Below are 20037 nucleotides of genomic sequence, written 5' to 3'. Positions count from 1 at the left end.
GTACCAAAATATCTAGGTTATACCAACTCTTTCTCTTCACAAGATAAGGCTGGCCCCAGGACAATTTAATTGTCATTAATGAGGGGCTACTTTGGCGTCCATATACATTGCCTGAAATGATGTATTTTTATTTTAAAGTCACTACTGATATAACATATTTTAAACAACGGGAAAATGTCACAATATTCTCTTGTAGTTAGGAAAATACAGAAAGTAAAGTACCACGGATAAAGCCAGCAATTACACATTTTTGGGAAGGCGAGTTCTAGCACTATATAATCCTTGAGAGGGCCTTCTCTCGGATGCAGTGAGTGATCAAAATCGCTGCTGTGTGACTGGCAAAGAGAGGAAACAGAATAGGAAAGTATCTTCAGGTAGCGTTTATTGTAGTCTTGTTGGGACAGTCAGCGTTTCTTGCGAGCCAAGTACGTTTTTCTCCGTCGGTGAACAAATGCATAGTGTTACTTCCTTTTTGTTTATTTTTTGGTAAGTGTATAACGTAACTAAAGAGGCGCTTGTTAGTCAGCTAGCTAGCTAGCTTGCAGCCATAGTGGTCTGTGGGTGCTAGCTAGCTAGCTAGATTTTCAAGACCACTAGCTAACAAGCTAACGTTAACCAGTTACGAGTTTGCTTTGTCGCGACCATCATCCTTAGTACGGTTTGCGGTTAGTATTAACGCGAGCTGATTTACCGCTGTTCTTTAAAGGCCGGAGCGGGGTTTGGGACACGTTTCGAGCCGTCTAGCCAAGTTGAATTTCCCAGTGGCTAATAATATCGAGTTGTATGCTTACTTTAGCGAGCTAACTTAGCTGTCGCTAGCTACCTAGCTAGTGACGCTGTCGGCGTTTGCTCTGTAGAAAGTTGTTTGGTTCATTTGTGAGATAAAGGAGATATCGTTGCGAGCAGTTGTATAGGTTACCGCACATCTGAAGCTCAGTTACAGAGGTTTTGCTATTAAACAGCAGTTTGAACAAACGCAGAGAGAAGGCTCACAACAAAACTTCAGGTAAGTTTGATTTCTAGTTAGCTAACGTTACCTTACGCTAGGTTCCCTTTGCCATTAACGTTTTACTATCTACAAACGAACTATCTACTAACGAAAACTACTAACGTTATGTTGAAGGGTCTCTTAGGACCGCACACACCAATATAAGTCTTCCCCCTTCTCTTTTCTGGCTTTTGCTAATTTGCTTTGTGGAGATATTTGATTTGGTGACGTTATTTGCTAAACTGTGTCATTTGTTTTGGTACATTTGCTATGATAACCGGTGTTACTGTTAGATTCCATTTTTGTGCTAGCTGCTTAGTTAGCCAACTTGCTAGCGACCAAGTCAACGAAAAATGTACGTTATCTGTTAGCGAGTTGTAGTAATTGATACGAGCTTATTGGCGTTTGTTAATAGCCACTGTTTCGTAAGGTAATTAACCAACATGGCCTATTAAGCACATTCACTTGAACGAGTTAACATGCATGGCGATACGCTGTCAAACAAATTGATTATTTCTTAGCGTTAGTCACTAGCTATTTTAAATTACCTTTAGCCGGCTAACAGACGTTTATGTGTTAAATTGTCTGAGCGATGACATGGCAAGCTAGTTAACGAGCGTTCATTTCATAGCTCGTCTTACCATTGGGCCTGCGATAACTTGATGACACTACAAATGATGTTTGTGTCTGATGCGTATAACCTATAAGTAATATGTTTTGTTTTAATTAACCACCACGCCGGTAGGTCATGGTGGCCATAATAACGCCAGTGTGGGCTTTTAAGTGAATTTAACACCGTGCACTTTTCCGAGCGCATCCCCAGTTCTTCAGGTACATTACAGCTGGGGGTAGCTTGGAAAACACTAAGATTCTAACGGTGGTTTTTGTTATTTGGTCGATTTATACAAATTTGTATAATGAGTTTATAGTTGGTCGTTACATCGCTAACTATTTACAGCTTTTAGACACGTGTCTATTTGTATGTACACACATACACGTTGACTTAAACCTACCGTTTATCCAACATTTTGCCCCGTCCACAACCCACAAATGTCTATCATACAGAACCTTGCTCTGTGGCAATGTTACTTTTGATATGGTAGCCTATGTTGCAATGAAAACCCTGCTGTTACACTGAAGTACCCCCTTTACTGAGTTGCTTTCTGTCAACCTTCCTCTACAGCTGTTGAGATAATCTGAGTCGGAGCCCAACCTTGACCTCCAACAGCAGTCATGGAAAAGGATGTCTGCATGGAGGAAAAGGAGAATGTTGATGGTCCACCGGATTTGGTCAAGGAGTCCGATACTGAGCCACCCCCTTACAGATACACCAAGGTATGTACCTTCAGACTGACAACCGTTGCAGGTGCTGATTTGTTTCCACCAAGTCATAAAATCAGTGGACCTTTTTTTTTTTTTTTTTTCTTGTTACAGAGAATAAGGCCCTGTTTTGCTTAAGGATGTTTTTGTCCATTTTGTTGAACAGGATGAGGCTAATTTACATCCCATCTCACTGTATAGATATGTTTTCATCAGAATGAAACCTTTGCATAGCCTTCACTGAGAATTTACCATAGAGATATATTTACTTTTCAAAATGAAGGATTTATGAGTTGAAATATCTGAACAGAATAAAACTTTAAACAATATTCCCTATACTTTATACTGACGTTTTGAGCCTAGTAAACATTCATAATAGTCTTTTGAACTTTATGCTAGATCTGCGACAGTGCTCATGTGTTAACTCTTCAATTCCTGGACCCTCACCCTGAGTGAGCAATTATCATACAGAATCCAGACTTGTCTCAGTCCACCCTTTTATGTGTTCTGATGATGTTCCAGGATGGGTCATAGCTGCCCTTTTTGTATGGTTGTCTTGTCATCTTGCTCATGTTACCTGTGTTGTTCTGCACTGGACTCTGATCTTGCATCCATGGAAATGAGAGGCGAGCATACTAGCAAGGAGGCTAAACCCATGGGTTTTAAAGGCTAAACACCTGTGATAAACACGCATCTCTTAAGGCGTTGGGGAGCGAGGTTTACTTTTCTGCACAGTTCTGTACTCGTTGGCTATCTTTAGGCCTAATGCACACTGCCTGCGTTGTGTGTGCCTAGCGGCTGCGTTGCGCTAGTGCTGCATCTAGCTGTTGCATGTGTTTATTGACACTGCTGACGTTTCTCATGCGGTGCTGCTACTGCCAGCCCCATCTTTCTGCATTCAGTTTGCCTTTGATAATGGCCATCAATATGCAATCAGCTTGGCATCATATACACTTATGAATGCTGTATTCCATTTCTACTACTAGATGCTACTAAACTACACACTGTACCTTTTAACAATATTAAGAATAGCAACTACAATGGCACTCAGTAGAGCACATACCTCTGCCAAGGGCAAATGCCATATCTCGCAATGGTAGCGAAACCAAAGCAACGCAAAACCCACCTTTCCACCAAGTTACTAAATCGGGTCAGTAATCTCTGTTTTATCTTGCTTGCTTACAAACAGACGAACATTGGTGAAAACGGAACCCGTTTGATGATAATAATTTGCCATTGAAGGTCCAAATGTAAAACCCATGGTCCTTCATTGCTTTCAAGTTTATTTTTTTAAATTATTTATCGAAAGGCGCTGAATTTCAGTTTCTCTTCACGTCAATGGTTACTGAGTGGGACAGATTTTGCATCAAATTAGAAGTTGCAATGTAGTATAGGCTAGCTTACTCTATGGTTTTGTTTTTGGACAGCAGCACTGTTTTTAGGCCTTCTATCTGTCGAGTCGGTCTCTGACTTTACATTCTGGCAGTGCATTTAGCTGCTAGTATTATGAAGAATCCTCCCAGTGGAGGATGCCTCCAGACCCCCTACAAGTCTGGTCTAAGCCTTAAATGTTTTCAACTCCTAGAACTGCCAATGGTATAAACTGCTACATTTTATAAGCTGAAGTGTAAAGATTTGTAAAGAAATTGAGGCCTCCTTTTGACTTAAGTTGCATGTTGCACATTTAAATCTTTAAGTTGGGTTTTAAAACTGTAAAAAGAGATTAAGACCATTGTAAGTTCTTGTCATGGGTCATACTTTACCATGCCTATGCTATAGTAGAGCTGCCACCAGTATGATATTACTGTTTTTTTTTTGTTTTTTTTTGTCCTTGTCTATCCCTATTCATGCAGACACAGGTCAGCAAGCAATATGCTTCATTCAAGTGGCACAGCTTTGTACTGCTGTCAGTACATTTTCCTAAATGTCCTCCTTGAAATTGTGACTATAATTTGACACCCCTAGAAACACTGACATTGTGTCTATGGTGGAGCAAATCTATAAGGCGTCTGAACTGAAATGCTTACGCCCGACTCACATTGTTGCGTTGATGCAACGGACGGTGGAGGAGGAGTTTGGCGCATGGGGTTCTGTTGATAACGGAGACGTTATAGTGAGATTGACAGGTCAACAAACCAATCACGTCATTAGTAAGCTTTTACCCTGTGAGTAGTAGCATGCTAACCCTAACCCATCATTAGACAGTGTGCTCAGACACCTCGCAAATCCTATGATACGTATTTCTCAGTTACAGTAAAGGGGTTTTTACATTGTACAGTGTCTATTTCTCGGTAACTTTTAAAAAATCTAACCAAAAAAAAGTCAAACAACCAACTTGTAGGTACAAATACGACCATCTACGGAGTTTGGCAGCCATGTTTTTTTTTTTAGTTTGCCGCTCTGTAGACGTGAGCATATACGGGATATGATTGGCTAGTGCCTGTGCTGTCAGTTATGCATGAAAGGCAATATGATTGGCTGACGCATGCATTGCCTGTTGAAAAGTTTAACCTTCTTCAACTCTTGTCGCGAGCAAAGCATGAAACGCAACGCACGCGAACCAAACGGAGCCACAATTCAGTTCGGCAAAGGATGTCACCCCATGCAAAGTGAATGGGGATGCGTTAACCCTGACGCATCAACGCAGCAATGTGAGTCGGGCGTTAGTCAACCATTAAAGCAGACATGTTCTGTAGCACCACTGGTGACTTTTAGGCCAAACGGAAGACTGCAACGAACTTTTTGCAAGTTGACAGACTGTCGTTTTCCATCAAATTAGTAGATTTCTGTCACCTCGATAGCCCCAGCTTGTGAAGTGTCTTTTGAAAAAAATAACGGTCACTGTTAGTGGCTAGACTGAATAAATTGCCTACTTCAGACAGCAGAATCAACTTTTGAAGAACTTTTGAAAGGGATTGCCAGGCTTGGCAACTAAAGGCTTGATATTACTTGCCTAAATTGTTAAAAATGTTTCTACAGACCTGTGTTTAATGAAAAGTGTAACAGTATTTCCTTGCAATAATGTAATGCAATCACTTTATTTGTTCTCAAACTCAATCTGCTTTTCAAGGAGCCTTTTAACTCTAATGTTGGGATGATTCATATAACACAATCTAGTTTTTAAAATGGCAAATGTAGCTTGCATCACCCACCCCAACAAAAATAATTAATAGCGGTTTATTTAATGCTACCCTTACATTTGCACTGTCCTTGGTGCTATTTGTGAAGTGTATGTGGATAGTTAGGCTAATTGTCAGTTTTCTTTTGGTTTGTTTTCTTTACAGGAAGAGCTGCTGGAAATAAAGGAATTCCCAGTTTCCAATGAAAGACCAGAGTGTCTGTCAGATAAGTATGACAGGTATGGCACACTCCTATTCTAAGCTGGTATTTTGTCCCTCTCATAGCATCAAACACTTCAACAGATGCTTCAATGATTTGAGTTGGTTCTTTGTTTACTCTTACAGGGACTACTTGTAAGACTGACTAGCTGAAGGCTACTAAGCTAAATTATTTCATAATGCCAACTCCAAGCAGATTGTATTACTATGTTTGTACTCCCCTACCTCCTTTCCCTTCACAAAAGTAACCAATTGGTTAAGGTGGTGGAGGCTAAAGGCTACATGTAGCATGAAAACATTTATATGATCGAAAGATAGCTAAGCTATCGTTAGTGTGTCCATCTACATTGATATTTATGTTACGTGAACTTTGTTGAGGTATACAGACCCCTGCAGGTCTTCATTTAAGCACCAATTGTTGCTAATTATTACAGGAAAGCCATGTTTGCTTACTACATGCATTCGTAAATTCAATTAGGCACTTTGAAAATGTATTGACCGTCTATAGTTCAAAAAAATCTGGGCATTCTATTTCCAGTCTCAAATTAACATTGTAACAGTGACTTTTTTAACACCACTCCCAGCAGTGTGGGCTTATGTCCATGGCTGCATCATTGCTTTGCCTTGTTGTTTTTTGCGTGTATTATGAGAAGCTGATGTGGCTCTTACTGGTTAGCATACTTACCTTAGATATCTGTGCAACAGGGTTCATAAGTGTTTAAGGCTATTGCAATTTCTAGATTTTTATTTTATTTTGTATTCTGACATACAGCAGCTTTTAATTACCTGCCAAATGAATCAGTCCAGGTATAGTTTTTGTATCTCAACATGAAGTGAAGCCAAAGGGGGGGTGTGAGGTTTTGTTTCATGACTGCTGAATTAACCTGTATTTTGCTTGCGCAGTGATGGAGTGTGGGACCCTGAGAAATGGCACGCCTCACTCTATCCCTCTTCAGAGCGTGACTCCCCCACAGAGGGCCACAGGAAGGATTTCACAGATGACAGGGTGCTCCTTAAGCGCAGAATTGCAGGTAAGTGCATTATTGTATTATTATATTATGTCAAATATTAAATAAGGGGCTCATCTTTTTTTTTTTTTTTTTTTGTAAGGTCGTCTTCCACTTATGTTTTGTGATGTTTGCTAAGTTAGTTATAACTTATGAGTGCCCACCCATTGGCTTTAGAACTATTCACTTCGCCTGTCGTGTAGTGGAATATTGACCTGCTCTTCAAGCACAGTTTCCAAGTACTTAAGGGATGATTGTGTTGGGAATTAAGTTTGAACTGTTATTGGACTTTCTAGAGCAGTGGTTCTTAACCTTATTGGAGGTACTGAACCCTGCAAGCTTCATCAGTGCATTCGCCGAACCCTTCGTAATTCGAAAAATAAAATAAGAATTCTTCAAAACGTAGGTATGCATAAAAACGGCCCGACATTGCTAGTGTGAACCGGGCTATACTGCGTGTGTCTTGACCCCTGCCGAACCCCTGAGTGACTCAACGAACCCCTGGGGTTCGATCGAACCCAGGTTAAGAACCACTGTTCTAGAGCATATATAAAATGCAGTTATGTTCATAGAGCTGCTGGTTGTGCAGGCCATGGAAGTCATTTGACTATATTATTAGAGAATGAACCATTAGAGTGTGTAGGATGGAAATCCAGTTTAGTGATTTGGATTCTGAATCCAACCCCCCACCCACCTCAGTCATCTTCTGTATAGCCCATGCATGCCTGATTCTAATTTGTGTAATTAAAACTCTCCTGATTAGCTAAGGTCTTTCAGCTTGCTAAGAGTGAGTAGTTCTGTCAGGGACAGATGAAAATCATGCAGAGCAGGGGGGTGAGAACCACTGCTCTATGGTATGTCCTTATCTTCGCTCCAGAATTAACAAAACGGAAAAAAAAAAAGAAAGTTGGTTAAATTAAACCCAAATATACAAAAGGGAGTTGTAGAAGTAGCAGGGATGCCCTGAGGCTTTCCCCATGTTGTTGTTGTTGTTGTTGGATGGAGGGCCTGGATGATAGAATTGATTGGTCTCCACTCTTTTGTTCTTGGTTTATTTCCACGATGGTTAATCATGTCTTAACTGTCGCAGTTATGGCAATCTAATTAAGTTCCTCGTTAGATATCGCTCTTTCGTTTAATTGGAAAACCTGTTAAATCTATTTTTTTCACTTTAAAAGCAACTACACTAATGTGTGCCTCAAATAGAAAAGAATTCCATATGCAAGCCTTTGGCCTTTTCTTTAGTGGTTTTCACAATTAGTTTCCAGAGACTGCCTTTGTAAATGTGTTCCCAGTAGAGCTTTTAAACATCTCCATAGATATGTCTCCATATTCATATGTTTAACTATATACCCCATGCCTGTGCCTGTCCCTAGACCCCCGGGAGCGTTTGAAGGAGGATGACCTAGAGGTGGTGCTGAGTCCACAGCGACGCAGCTTTGGAGGCGGTTGCCAGGGCAATGCAGCATTGCCGTCAATGGTACGGCGACCTGTCAGCCCACTGGAGAACAAGGAGAATGAGAGCCTAAGGCTGGTGGGCTCCCGCCGCATTGGCAGCGGGCGCATTATGGCTGCTCGCACCTTTGAGCGGGACCTGCGCACAGAGCGAGATCTACGCCCTGACAAGGAGCGGGAAAGAGACTACAAAGACAAGAGGTTCAGGGTATGTGTTGCGTGGCTCTTCAAGATTGCTCTGTGTTTGAATGTGAAAGAAAGCTGGTCTTTCAGACCTTTTTTTGATGTGCACATGTACAGATACTGAGATATTTGGGTTGTATTTGGGATAGTTCAGGATTGTACATGGTGCACTGTACAACTTTAATATAATATGCAGCAAGATTTGTCCTTCCTGCGCTGTACAGTGTCTGCTTTCATTGCAGAAGTTGGTATGATTGTTTGCCTGTTTAACGTGACTCTCCTGCATCCTCAGAGAGACTTTGGGGACAAACGTGTGTTCAGTGAGAGGAGAAGGAATGACTCGTATGCTGAGGAAGAGCCAGAGTGGTTCTCTGGTGGCCCCACCAGTCAGTCGGAAACCATTGAGCTTATCGGCTTTGATGATAAAATCCTAGAGGAAGACAAACGCAGACCAAAGCGCTCTAGAAAGAAGAGTGACACCATAAAGGAAGGTGAGTCTGGAAGACGGCTGTCACTGGCCAAAGTGATCATCTTGCTCGGAACATGTATCTATGTGTAATGAAAAGGTTACACATTTGCTTTGCCAAGGGCCTACTTAAATGAATAAAAGTGCCTTTTCTTTAAGTTGTTTTACAATGGAATGTTTTTATTTCCAAGGTAAGAATGTGTTTCCAGATGTATTTCACAATTGTGCGTGCGTGTGTGTGTGTCATGCAGTGGATTGCAACGGAGGACTTTCTGAGGAGCCGGAGGTGGCACGGGAATCAGGAGCTGATCAGGAAGTTCCACGTTCTGTGGTCCTTCCAGATCAGACTGCAGGAGAGTTTGACTTCAATGAGTTCTTCAACCTGGAGAAGACCATGCCTGGCCTTGCCTCGGTAAGACTGAGCACTGGTTTGTGGGTTGCATGCATTATGGGTACTGCTGACTGGCTAGAGCAAGAAATGTGGTGTGTGTGTGAGCATACCACTGGGCTCTGGAGCTGTAGGTTAAAGGCTAGGTGTTCACTCTCCTCTTGGGGGATGTCTGTCAAAATCTGCCTTTCCTGGCTTAGGAAACTACATTTTCTAGGTGAAAGATAACCAGTTTTATTTCAAGACTGCTCACACTAGAAGACATGTGTTGATGGCAAACCGCTCGCAAGACAATGATGTTTTGGGTGTTGACATGAACTGGGTGTGTGGTGAAGGAATTGTTGTAGTCACATTCGATTGTGGTGAGATGCTTATAAAGGGATGCCACATTTCTATCTTTATGGTATCTGGTTTGACAGGAAACCTCTCACTGGCTTGTTTGTTTTGGACGATGGATGGGACCTGTAGGAATGGTGTTACAGCTTTGCCACACCTTTGGGGTCTTTGTAGTTTCCTTGTTTTAGTGAACTGGACATTACCAGCCTTCTGTTGCCTCTTCTTAATGTCTTCCTTCATTCTAAGTTGCCTGTTCTCAGGTTTTTGGTTTCCTCTCTGTCTAAATTGGTTTTTAATGGTGTGGTGTAATACAAATGTATGCCCATCTCCAGTCTTTAAGCAGCATCATAAACTTTATTGGCTGTAGTTTTTTTTTTCTGGAAGCACATGTTTTGTGTTCCCTGGTATTGCAACCCCCTTCCAAAAATGAAATTGAAATAGACCTCTGTGAAATGATACTTCTTGGCTCTCAAACTAGCCACTTTGCCATAAAATCAAACCCCAGCCCGTACTTCCCTCTTTGTAGAGGGTAACCGGGTGCAGCCCCTCATTTGCCAAGTAAGTGCTATCTGCGTTTCATCTCCTCAGAGCTTTAATTCCATGCTTTTCAAAAGAAAGTGTTCTCATGCTCCTTTTCTGTCTCCCTCAGATGATCGAGGATGTCCTGGGTGAGGGTCCCGTGTCAGCCAGCCGCTTCAGTCGTTGGTTCAACACTAATATGAGCCCGTCAGGCTCTCGCTCGAGCAGTCTGCGCTCTACCCCACATGAGGAACTGGAGAGACTCGCCGGTATGATTTACACACACACACACACACACACACACACGTGCGCAAATACACACTTGAAGCCTTTGACAAACAAACCCCACCTTTATGCTAAATCTCAACCACCACTGCAGTAATTCTTCAGCTCAATTATCACTCAAATAAGTTGTATTAGCAAAACAGTTGCTGTACCTGGTCTCCGGTAAACCGTGGGTAAATGGCAGTCGAATTACACTTGTTGAGCAATGCCGACGTGTTGAATTGCTTGTGGTAAATAACATGAAGTAGATTTTTGATTCATAGTTGACTCACATCATGGACCTTCTGTCTACTGTCTGTCGTTAATTTAAAACTGTATTTCAAAATCCTCTTCTGTTGTAGCATTCTTGTAGGCACATTTAAAACTGTACTTCAGTCATCTCTACTTCTCTTGTAGCATCCTTGTAGGCACATTTGACTGGTTTGCCTGTTTTTGCCCAGTCTGGTAAATTGGTGAAATCTGGTCAGTCAGAATTTTACAAAACATCTTGTCACAATATTTCTACATGAAATGGATACTTAGCGTTCCCCTTTACTTTTATGACATGTTATACAATATGTTAAGGAAACTATCACAAGGGAGATTTAACTGTTTCATGTGGTGGCCCTATTTTTAGTCTAGTCAGTGTCATTGCCACCTGCTGGCCTTTCTTGGTATTGCTAATTGTAAATGCTAAAGTGTTATGTCAGTGACGGCAGTTTTATCGGAAAAGTGTAAAGATAAAGACCGTTTAGGTGGATGCTGGAGTGTTAGTTTCCTAGTTTGTAATAATGGCAAACTCCTGTAATTACAGTGGCTGGCAAGGCTCCATCCCCCCAGAAATATCCCCACAGCATAAGGTTACCACTGCCATATCTCACGATTGGCATGGTTTTTCTTGAGGAATTGACAGTGTCAGATTTACACCACATATACCACTTTGAGGATTGACCAAAAAGAAGCCTGGATGTACGCTGGATGGTATAGGATAAACATGGCCTAAATGCACTCTTGGGCGGCAGTGACTCATCCTTACCTCATCATACAAGAGCATCAACCATTTTCTAGCCTCACCTTGACCCTAATCAGTCTGGATGACATTGGCACTGTGCTAAGGGTTCCGTGTGTGTCTTCTCCTACAGGGCTGGACCCACGCTGCAGCTCTCCAACTCAAGGAACAGCGCCATACTTCACCCCAATCACCTCAGGGGACAGCCGTGAAAAAGTCGACATCTTGGAGCTGCTGCACAAGGCCAAGATTGACCTGAAGCCCCTCCTGTCCACCCTGTCTGTCAACAAGGCGCGTCTCAGGGAGAGCAGTAAGTGCCATTTCATTGTTTGACCAGTGTTTGTATATTGCAGTATATTGCAATATATTTTGGTCTCTGGTTATGTTCCCTATGAAGTTTATTTTTTCAATGTTATGGTTTGGAACTGGAAGTGACTCTGATAAATAAGACCGTTTCGTTGTAGCAATATGCAAACCAGTGATTCTAGAGTGCCATGCTCTATAATCTTTGAAAACTGGGCGAGTAGAATTTTTCAGATCTAGAAATTTGTGGCAATACTTGGAGCTTCCATTGCAATATTGGTCTGTCTGTTTGCCTTCATCAGCAGGCTCCGGTGTGGTGCTGTCCCTGGAGGAGGTGGAAGGCGGTCTGAAGGGACTCAAGGTGGCGTCGGAGCAGGCTCAGGCTCCCAGGGGTGGCTGCGGTACGCCCTTCATGGCTGAACAGCTGGAGCACGCGCTCACTGGTGGACCGCCCCGAGTCACCCGTTCCCGGGACTCCGACATGTCCGCTTTCAACAAGCTGGTCAGCAGCATGAAGGCAAGTGGCACCCTGCCCACCCAACCCAATGTAAGTGTCACCTGCCTGTCCAACCTCGGCCACGCCACGCCTCGCCTTAGCTGCATGCTGGCATGCACCCTCATCGCCTCCTAGCTCTGCAGCTTGGACCCCCCCCACCCCCCTTAACCCATGACTTCTTGCCATCATACCAGTGCTGCAGTTGGGTCATTTGTTTCTGGTAGAAGAACTGATGGGCATATATTTGTTTTACTTTCATAGTTTGTTTTTCCTTTGGCCTGTGTTTGCCATCATGCTTCCAGTGCTTGCTCCCTTTTTGGTTGTGTGGTTAGGACCAATGCAAGTTCCTCTGTTTTTGGATGTGTGTGTGTGTGTGTGTGTGTGTTATGTAGACTGTTGTAGGACTTACTCTTGTCTCCTTTTCAGCTCCAGCAGCAGGCTGAGCCCACAGTGATGCAGCTGCCAGAAGCCCAGGTCCCAACAGCACAGCAGAACAACATCTTCCAGGTGAGTCGCCAATCTGTTAGGAATTATAAACAGCCCTTTAGAAGTTGGCTTCTTTGAAAGCTTTTGTCTCCCACCCTGACACAATTCTGGCTGCTGTCTGTTTCAGGAATTGATGGGTGGCCACGGAGCCACACACCCTCGAAGCAGCTCCCCCAACTTGCTCCACAGCCTGCTGGGGAACCATGAGGGACACACTGCCCCAACTGGGGCCCCTGCAATGGTTCACCGGAGGGGCCCCTCTCCCCCACTCTTTCCTCAGAGATCCCAGATCCCGGACTACTACATAAATCCAACAACTGGTAATTGAGATTGGGCAATTGGGTTAGGTCATATACATTTTCAAAAGATATGGATCAAGGTCAAATACAGGACATGCATTACTTGACATGTGTAAGGTTGTTTTTAATGGCAAAATGATGAACAGTGGTGGAAAGGGCTGGCATTACCTGGCATATCGGCACAAAAATGGTCGTCTGCACACAACAAATACATGCAGCCTTAAAACACAATTATTTGATATATTAAACATTTCTATTCATTTAATGTATTATGTATTATCTTAATAGATCCATCTCTCCTCTCAGTCTAACCACATGGCACGAGTAATGAAATTAAGAATAAAAGCCTTTTTAGTGTGTACGAGGATGGCACTGTTTGTCCCCTGCCTCTACCACACTGGGACCGGCTGCTGTCGCCTCTCCCTCAGCACTCACTACTAAGCAGAATCACTGACTGACTGGAATTGAGAACAAGTTTTAACTAGGCTGTGCAGACATTTTGGGGGGCAGTTGCTCAAGCTAAATAAGGGCGTCCCTCAGTATTTATAAAGAAAAAGTGACTTCCAGAAGCACATCTTTTATTGATTATTTAAATGTTTCAAATAGTCCTGTATTATAGCTTAATACACCTTTACTATTAACCCATAGCCTATCCCTGAAGAATAAGACCTTAAAAGCAGTTCAGCTCGAATGCAGCATTTTTATTATTATTATTCAAAAGTGGCCTTTATCGCTCACTTTCAGCAATTGTAATTTAAGGTTTTGTAAGGTTTTCAAACGTTTCAAAAAGCTAAAATGGATTGCCAAATATATAGCACAAATTAAGACTGCAAGAAATAAGAGATATGTACATGTCATTTCCTCATCCTTCATGGTTGTGTTGACTCTTTTCACACACAAAGCAAGTAGCTGAAATGGGTATAGTACTATAGGTTTCGTGGTATACAAGTATGAGTATAGGTTATGACGTGATCTTTCACAGGTTACCCCATTGGCCCTCAGCCCATAATGGCAGAACGCCTGGCAGAGATGCATCGTTCCCTAAGCCCTCTGCACTCTCAACAGGTATGTACACCATCCTCACACCTCACCCATCACTTTTATAATTATATGGATCATGTTTTAGGCTGTATGCCTGGGTTCCTGACCTGATCTGGAGTTTGCATCTTTCTCCATTGACCCCTCAGGTTATGTGACACTACCTAACATTTATGTACTGATCTATGTGCAGATGCGAGGACTACCAATGGGAATGGACTTGCCTGACTTGGTATTTCAGCAGGATCTGGCCATTTCTGGACGTTACCCTTACCAGCAAGGTTACATCAAACAGGGCCATGATAACAAGCTGGCCTACCGTAACAGGTACACGTGTTACAAGCCAAGTACATGCAGTCCTTTCAAGAGAGTGTTTAGAGTGTGTGAGCTTTGCTCAATTGTGCTTGTTTTTGTTGGCACAGACAACCCAGACTGAACCGATCACCAGGTCCCCAACCCACAGGCAGGAGCTCCCCTGCCAACACAGTCACAAGCATGGTGAGTGGTCACACCACATCCCATGTCTGAACAGGGACATTTGTACAGCAAAATGCCAATATACCCACCACCACTGTTCCCTCTAAGCTGCGCGCGCGGGCCAGTCGAAGAGGAGAGTTTACAGACAGCGCACATTTCTCAGACCGCATAAACGATTTTTTGGGGGTTTTTAAAAATCTGAGCATCAAAGGGTATGTAGGCTAGGTAATAAACATTTAAAATACTGACATGTCTGACAACCAAGCCGGATGTGCGCTAGAATGTTTACATAGAAAATTTCCTTTAGCTCTCTTGCCGGGCTCTGCTCCAGCAGTTATAGGCTACCATGGCGAAAAGACAGGCTGAGCAGGTGCCCCAGAAAAAGGTCTGCCTAACGTTTAAACATGAGCGGCTAGACGAAATAGTCCAAACTGACTCGGGTAGGATAAAACTTTCAGACATATTTACATATGCTCCGAGGCAAACGCGAAAAGAGTTCGCTCGTGGGAAAACATGCAGTGAACAAAAGTGACATTATTCTGTTTGTCCTTAAAGTTTGTGAGCACTTGGATGCCCGCTTCCCTGAGCTGAGTGGGCTGCCTTTGAGCCGGACACGTTGGATCGCGCAGTTAGTACATTTGATCGCGCAGTTAGTACATTTGATCATGGGCTGAATGACGTGACCAATCTGGCGAAAAGGTTCGAAGCGCTTCTGGAGGAAGCATAATATGCGGTCCCGGGACGCATTTGTCAACAACGAATTCAAGTTCATGGTTATTCTTGACATTTGTGGCACATTTCAAGCATTTAGCGCAGACTGTGAACGCGGTTTCAGTCTAATGCCACTAAGACAAAATCGTGAGGCAAGAAGATTTGAGGTAGAAATTTCCAATATTTTCAATTAGACCTATAAGGCCCCATTCAAAGTTATCTTGATAACTGCAACAACATTTTGACATGTTTAGTCAGAAAGGTGTGTCTTCCATAGGCCTGCAGACAAGATGAGCCACACAGCCAGATAGGCCTAGCTCCAAGCTCCCTCAATGTAATTCAAATTACATGTTATGTAGCTTAGTTTGTTGCAAACCACTCCAGTTATTAAATAATTTATAAAGGCTACCTTTAGGAAAAAACACCATAATTACTATATGTATTGTAAAGCACTGCATTAGCATTTTTCTTTCAATGAAGTTCTGCTTAAATGTTGTACCTGCTGAGAAATGACTAAACACCTTGGATACTTTTATTTTGTAGAAATATATATATATATATATATATATATATATATATATATATAAAATCATTATCATTCATAAACCCTAAACCTAATTTATTTTCAACCAAAGATCCTTTAAGTTCAACTAAACTTACTGGTAAAACACCATCATTAAAATGTTCAGCCATTATAAAGGATATTGAATTAATATCAACCTTGAAGACATATTCATGCATTTGCTGTCATCTCTTTGGAAACCTATGGCTAACACAGGCTCGTGGTCATTTTCGTCAGGTTGCGTGGTTTACGAATTGCTCACAGTGCTGAAATGTGCGCTCAGAATAAATAAGATTTGCTCAGTGCTGAAAAAAATTAGAGGGAACATTGCCCACCACTGTTTCTGATTGGAGGCAGGGTGAACACATGAGACTGTGTTGCATAACAAGTGCAATGTGCTTTCCTTCTCAGCTGTCTCCCTCCTTCACACCTACATCAGTGATCCGTAAAATGTATGAGACCAAGGAGAAGACCCGAGATGAATCTACAAGCCGACCTGGCAGCAAAGAAGATGCCAATTTGCTAGAAGGTAATGAAACCTGCGTAAAATGGTGACGAGACCATATTTAAGGTCTATAGTCTGGAAACATTTGTGTAGAGTAATTGTGGTGTTTTATGGAGGTAATCATCTTTTCATGCCCCTCACACCCTTGTTGGAGAATTCCCTCAAATAACAAAAAATAAGCAATTCAAGACTTCCATGTAAGAGAGGTACTTAAAAGGACAACCTGACATTTTTCAGTAACATTTTAATTAAATGCTCAGTTGAATACAAAATGTATTTCACACAAGCTCCTTTTGAAATGATTCTTGGAAATATTGTTGGATCTGCATGAAATCCTTATGGTTTCTTTCCACCCTTCAGGCAGCACCTCCCCCAGCCCTGGTCTGGATGGTGGAGAGAGTGGCTATCCTCAGGGAGGGCCCGTGAAGTCTTGCTCCACTCCCGTCTCCTCTTCCTCCCAGCATCCCCGCCCTTCTTCCCAGCGGCCTGTTGGCGGCACTTCCTCCGGGCACCACACACCAACGCTGGTTTCCCCGGGAGGATCCTCTTCCAACTTCCCCCGCCCCATTTATCCTGTGCCACTGCTATCCCACGTTCCTCTGGTGCGGCCTCCCCCACCTCAGCTCCATCCCAGTGTGGTCCAGAGGATGCTGGCCCAAGGCATCCAGCCTCAGCAGCTGGGCCCCACACTACTACAAGCAGGTCAGCTCAGGCTCCCACTTTCCTATCTAGACTTAGTAAGTTTGTGCAAACTTGGATGCGGTACTAAATTTGGTGAGATGTGCTTCACCTGCTGTGAGAAGAGTAGCTTCACCACAACAGATTAGATGTTCTCAATTTTTTTATGGTAACCTTGGTGTTGATGCAAAGTTGAGTTGAAATTGGTTCTCACAGGGGAGAACAAAGGGGTATGTTTAGGTGCGCATGACTCTTATTTCCTTGCCGGAATGGTCCTGCACAGCCTAAAGATTTGACTGCATCTGCATGCCAGTTCTAAAGCCCTGGTTCGGGGCTTTTCTTTGAAAAAAGTGAATTACATTACATATGCACATTTTCCAGGATGTTTGCACCCTCAGAATAAAACTCCTGGAGACCACTGATAAAATGAGGTTTAGTTTACTTCATGTTTCAGGGAATATTATTTGGATTAGATCACCAGTAGCGATATTTTAAGGTAGGTAGCTAGTACTAGATAGGGGAGTAAATGGTTATGAAGAGGCAGAGAAAACTATAGCAAATACTGTGTGCTGAGAGATTTGATTGCAACAGAAAAAGAGTATACTTTTAAGGCACAAAATGCGTACGTATGCGACAGCATAGTGTGGACACAGAGGGTCTTAGAAATTTGTTGTGTTTACTCCTCTTCAGTGTTGGAAGGCTGACCTGTGGTGGTGAGTTGTAACACATTCTGGTTTCTCCTGTAGGCATCTATCCCCAGGCAGTGGATCTGTCTCAACTTCAGGGTTTACCCCCGGCCCTGCTAGGTCAACCCCTGTACCCACTGGGTCCTACAGGGCACCCTTTACTTGCACCCCGCGCTGGCGCTCATATCCAGCTTGCAGTCTTACAACAGCAGCAGCAGCAGCAGCAGCAGCAACATCTCCTGCTGCAGCAGCAGCAGCAGCATAGACCACGTGAGTTATTCTACACTACTGTCTTCATGTTGGTGTTTTGAGCCACTTGTGTTTTTGATCAGTTGGTGTGCAACACAACCACTGTCCAAATAATTTTCACAACCATCAGTTTTGCACTGAATTGCACCACCTATCTTTTTTTTTTGCCAGCACTAGACAACCAAATAATTGTTCAGTAAAGTGCTGCTGTAGTCTAGCCAGTAAACTCAGACATTCTAGTATCCCTCATCTTGATTACCCCAAGATGCTATGCACTCCAAGTCAGTGATGCATTTCTTCAGATGGTGTGATTGTAGTTCATTATGAGTGTTGGAATGTTATAAATTGACATGTTCACTGCTTTTGTTTTTCAGCTCTGTATCCAGGGTCCCAGGGAGCCCCTCAGTCCCACAGCCACAGCTCCAGTCGGATGAACCAAACCCAGAGACGGGGGGAAAGCCCTCCCCCGTGCCTGGCGAAATGGTTTGGGTCTGATGTGCTGCAGCAGCCCCTGCCCTCCATGCCATCAAAAGTGATCAGTGTAGATGAGTTGGAGTTCCGGCCGTGAGATGGGAGGGATGATGATGGGTTGGCATCCCCTCGTTCCTGCTGGTGTGAGGAGTGTGGAAGTGGATGTGCGGACTGCAGAGTGCCGTCCGAGAGCCGCGCTCGTTCTTAAACCCCTGGAAGTCTGTGAGCGTTTACAAAAAAGGCCTAAAATGAGTGAGCAGAAAAGGGAAAGACGAGTCATGGACACATGTTTTTCTCCACATCTTGTCCTTGTTTTGAGTAACGTAGTTAAAGAATTTTCTTTTGTATGTTTTGGCTTTCAGTTCTCTGCAGTATATGAAGTAAATAATGTATAGGCCAGAATTGTACATACCAGTGGGAATGGTGGTTCTTTTTTGTTCTTTGTTTTCTTTTTCCTTTTTGTGGGGGTGGGAGGGGGGGGCCTCTCCCTGTACATACTTGACCCCTGAGCCATGGGGAAGGTGAATGTGCTGGAACCTAAAGGTGAATTGGGACTCCTCGAGAAAGGTGTGCCCCTTTAGTCCTGTCCTAGTAGTGGTGCTGTCCCTATTACCCTCATCCCTCCCCTCATTATTTGCCCCTCCCCTGAACTATGCTGAGAGGCAGCACTGCTGGGAGCCCACTGGAGAAGTGAGACTTGGCCTGTGTGATGCGAGTGGATGTTGGAGGCAGTCCGAATTTTCAGATAGGCACAGTTTCTCCCTCAGGACGGGGCCCAGGGTCAAGAAGCCGCTTCTCCCTGTTCTGACTGTTGGTTGTGCCTTTCATTCTGTTTTGGGGTGGGGGCCCTTTTCCACTCCTGTCTGTTCTTTTTCTTTGCCCACTCCCCCTTTTTTTTTCCCCTTCCCTCAACTACCCTTTGTCCCTGGAGGTGAAGGCACTGCTCTGAATCATGGCATCATTTGTTTTAGGGTGGCAGGGGTTCAACTTAAAGGCAATGTGCTGTTAATTTAAAAGGAAGCACAAGTAGAGTTAATTAATTGGAGGGGAGGGGGGGTTAAATGAATAAATAAATGACTTCACAACAATGGATTTCTGTTTTTGATTATTTAAAGGACCTGTTCCATGTTTTGAAATTGACTAAAGAACAACCGTGCTTCATAGGTAGCCAACTTGGTGATGACACACTTACACTTACACTCACACATCACCTTGCTTTATTGATTTGGCAGTGTTGGGTACACAGATCAGTGATGTGTGAGCTCCATCAGTTTCAGCACTGAAGTGCTGCGTAATGAATGGACTTGGAGATGGTTGTGTGTCTGGTCTTCTGCTTGGAGCCTAATCAATTGGAAAAAATAAGTATTGGGATGGTAGACATTGTTTATGTAACTGCAGCTCAAACTTCACTTTAGAAAGAGACCCGTTTTTTCGTGCAGCCTGTAGCTGTTGTGTCTTAGAATAAAAAAAAAGCATGCTATAGCCTAGTATTTACAGTCTATTGTGTTGGGAGGACGTGTTCTTTTCATTAGACAGGACGTATATTTGGAATCCTTTCCGACTTTGATAATTCATTGTATGCTATTTGTGTAATCTAGCAACCATTCGGAGCACTTTATTAATTAATGTTTATTTCAACTGGGAATTTTCTAAATGCAATCGATTTTAATCGCGTCCAAGAACACAAAGCAGCGCGTTCGCGTGGGGGAGGGGGAATTGTAAGGGGGAGGGGGAGGGGGCTAAGAAGAAAACAAGGATGTGAAATCACCAAAAGCTGAGACCAGGAAGGTAAATACCGCTTTG

General features: G+C 43.2%; 1 protein-coding gene across 2 annotated transcripts; it reads left to right on the top strand.

Annotated features, from left to right (window-relative positions):
* Positions 1-355: 355 nt before the first annotated feature.
* eif4enif1 (eukaryotic translation initiation factor 4E nuclear import factor 1) lies at positions 356-19205 on the top strand. 2 transcript variants are annotated; one of them, XM_080845506.1, is made up of 19 exons: positions 356-1006; positions 2172-2323; positions 5593-5666; positions 6550-6677; positions 8030-8316; positions 8584-8782; positions 9009-9169; positions 10131-10269; positions 11407-11583; positions 11882-12123; positions 12499-12579; positions 12686-12878; positions 13840-13922; positions 14089-14222; positions 14318-14393; positions 16057-16174; positions 16511-16852; positions 17575-17784; positions 18138-19205. In XM_080845506.1, the coding sequence occupies exons 2-19, from the start codon at positions 2222-2224 to the stop codon at positions 18329-18331; spliced, it is 2940 nt and encodes a 979-aa protein (XP_080701632.1). In that variant the 5' UTR covers positions 356-1006; positions 2172-2221; the 3' UTR covers positions 18332-19205. The 2 variants fall into 2 exon arrangements, with proteins under 2 accessions (XP_080701632.1, XP_080701631.1); XM_080845505.1 differs by having other exon boundaries at positions 11879-12123.
* Positions 19206-20037: the final 832 nt, after the last annotated feature.

The sequence above is a fragment of the Sprattus sprattus genome (assembly GCF_963457725.1).
Source record: "Sprattus sprattus genome assembly, chromosome: 10".
Taxonomy (NCBI): domain Eukaryota; kingdom Metazoa; phylum Chordata; class Actinopteri; order Clupeiformes; family Clupeidae; genus Sprattus; species Sprattus sprattus.
The sequence above is the reverse complement of the archived record's forward strand: the minus strand, read 5'-3'. Positions and strand labels throughout refer to the sequence as shown.

What these genes read in the sequence shown, in the direction of transcription:
- eif4enif1 (XM_080845505.1), top strand. Translation starts at nt 2,222, where the DNA reads ATGGAAAAGGATGTCTGCATGGAGGAAAAGGAGAATGTTGATGGTCCA. An exon ending in CTGTCAGATAAGTATGACAG is followed by an intron (nt 5,667 to 6,549) that starts GTATGGCACACT and finishes TTGCTTGCGCAG; the next exon opens with TGATGGAGTGTGGGACCCTG. An exon ending in CCAACACAGTCACAAGCATG is followed by an intron (nt 14,394 to 16,056) that starts GTGAGTGGTCAC and finishes TTTCCTTCTCAG; the next exon opens with CTGTCTCCCTCCTTCACACC.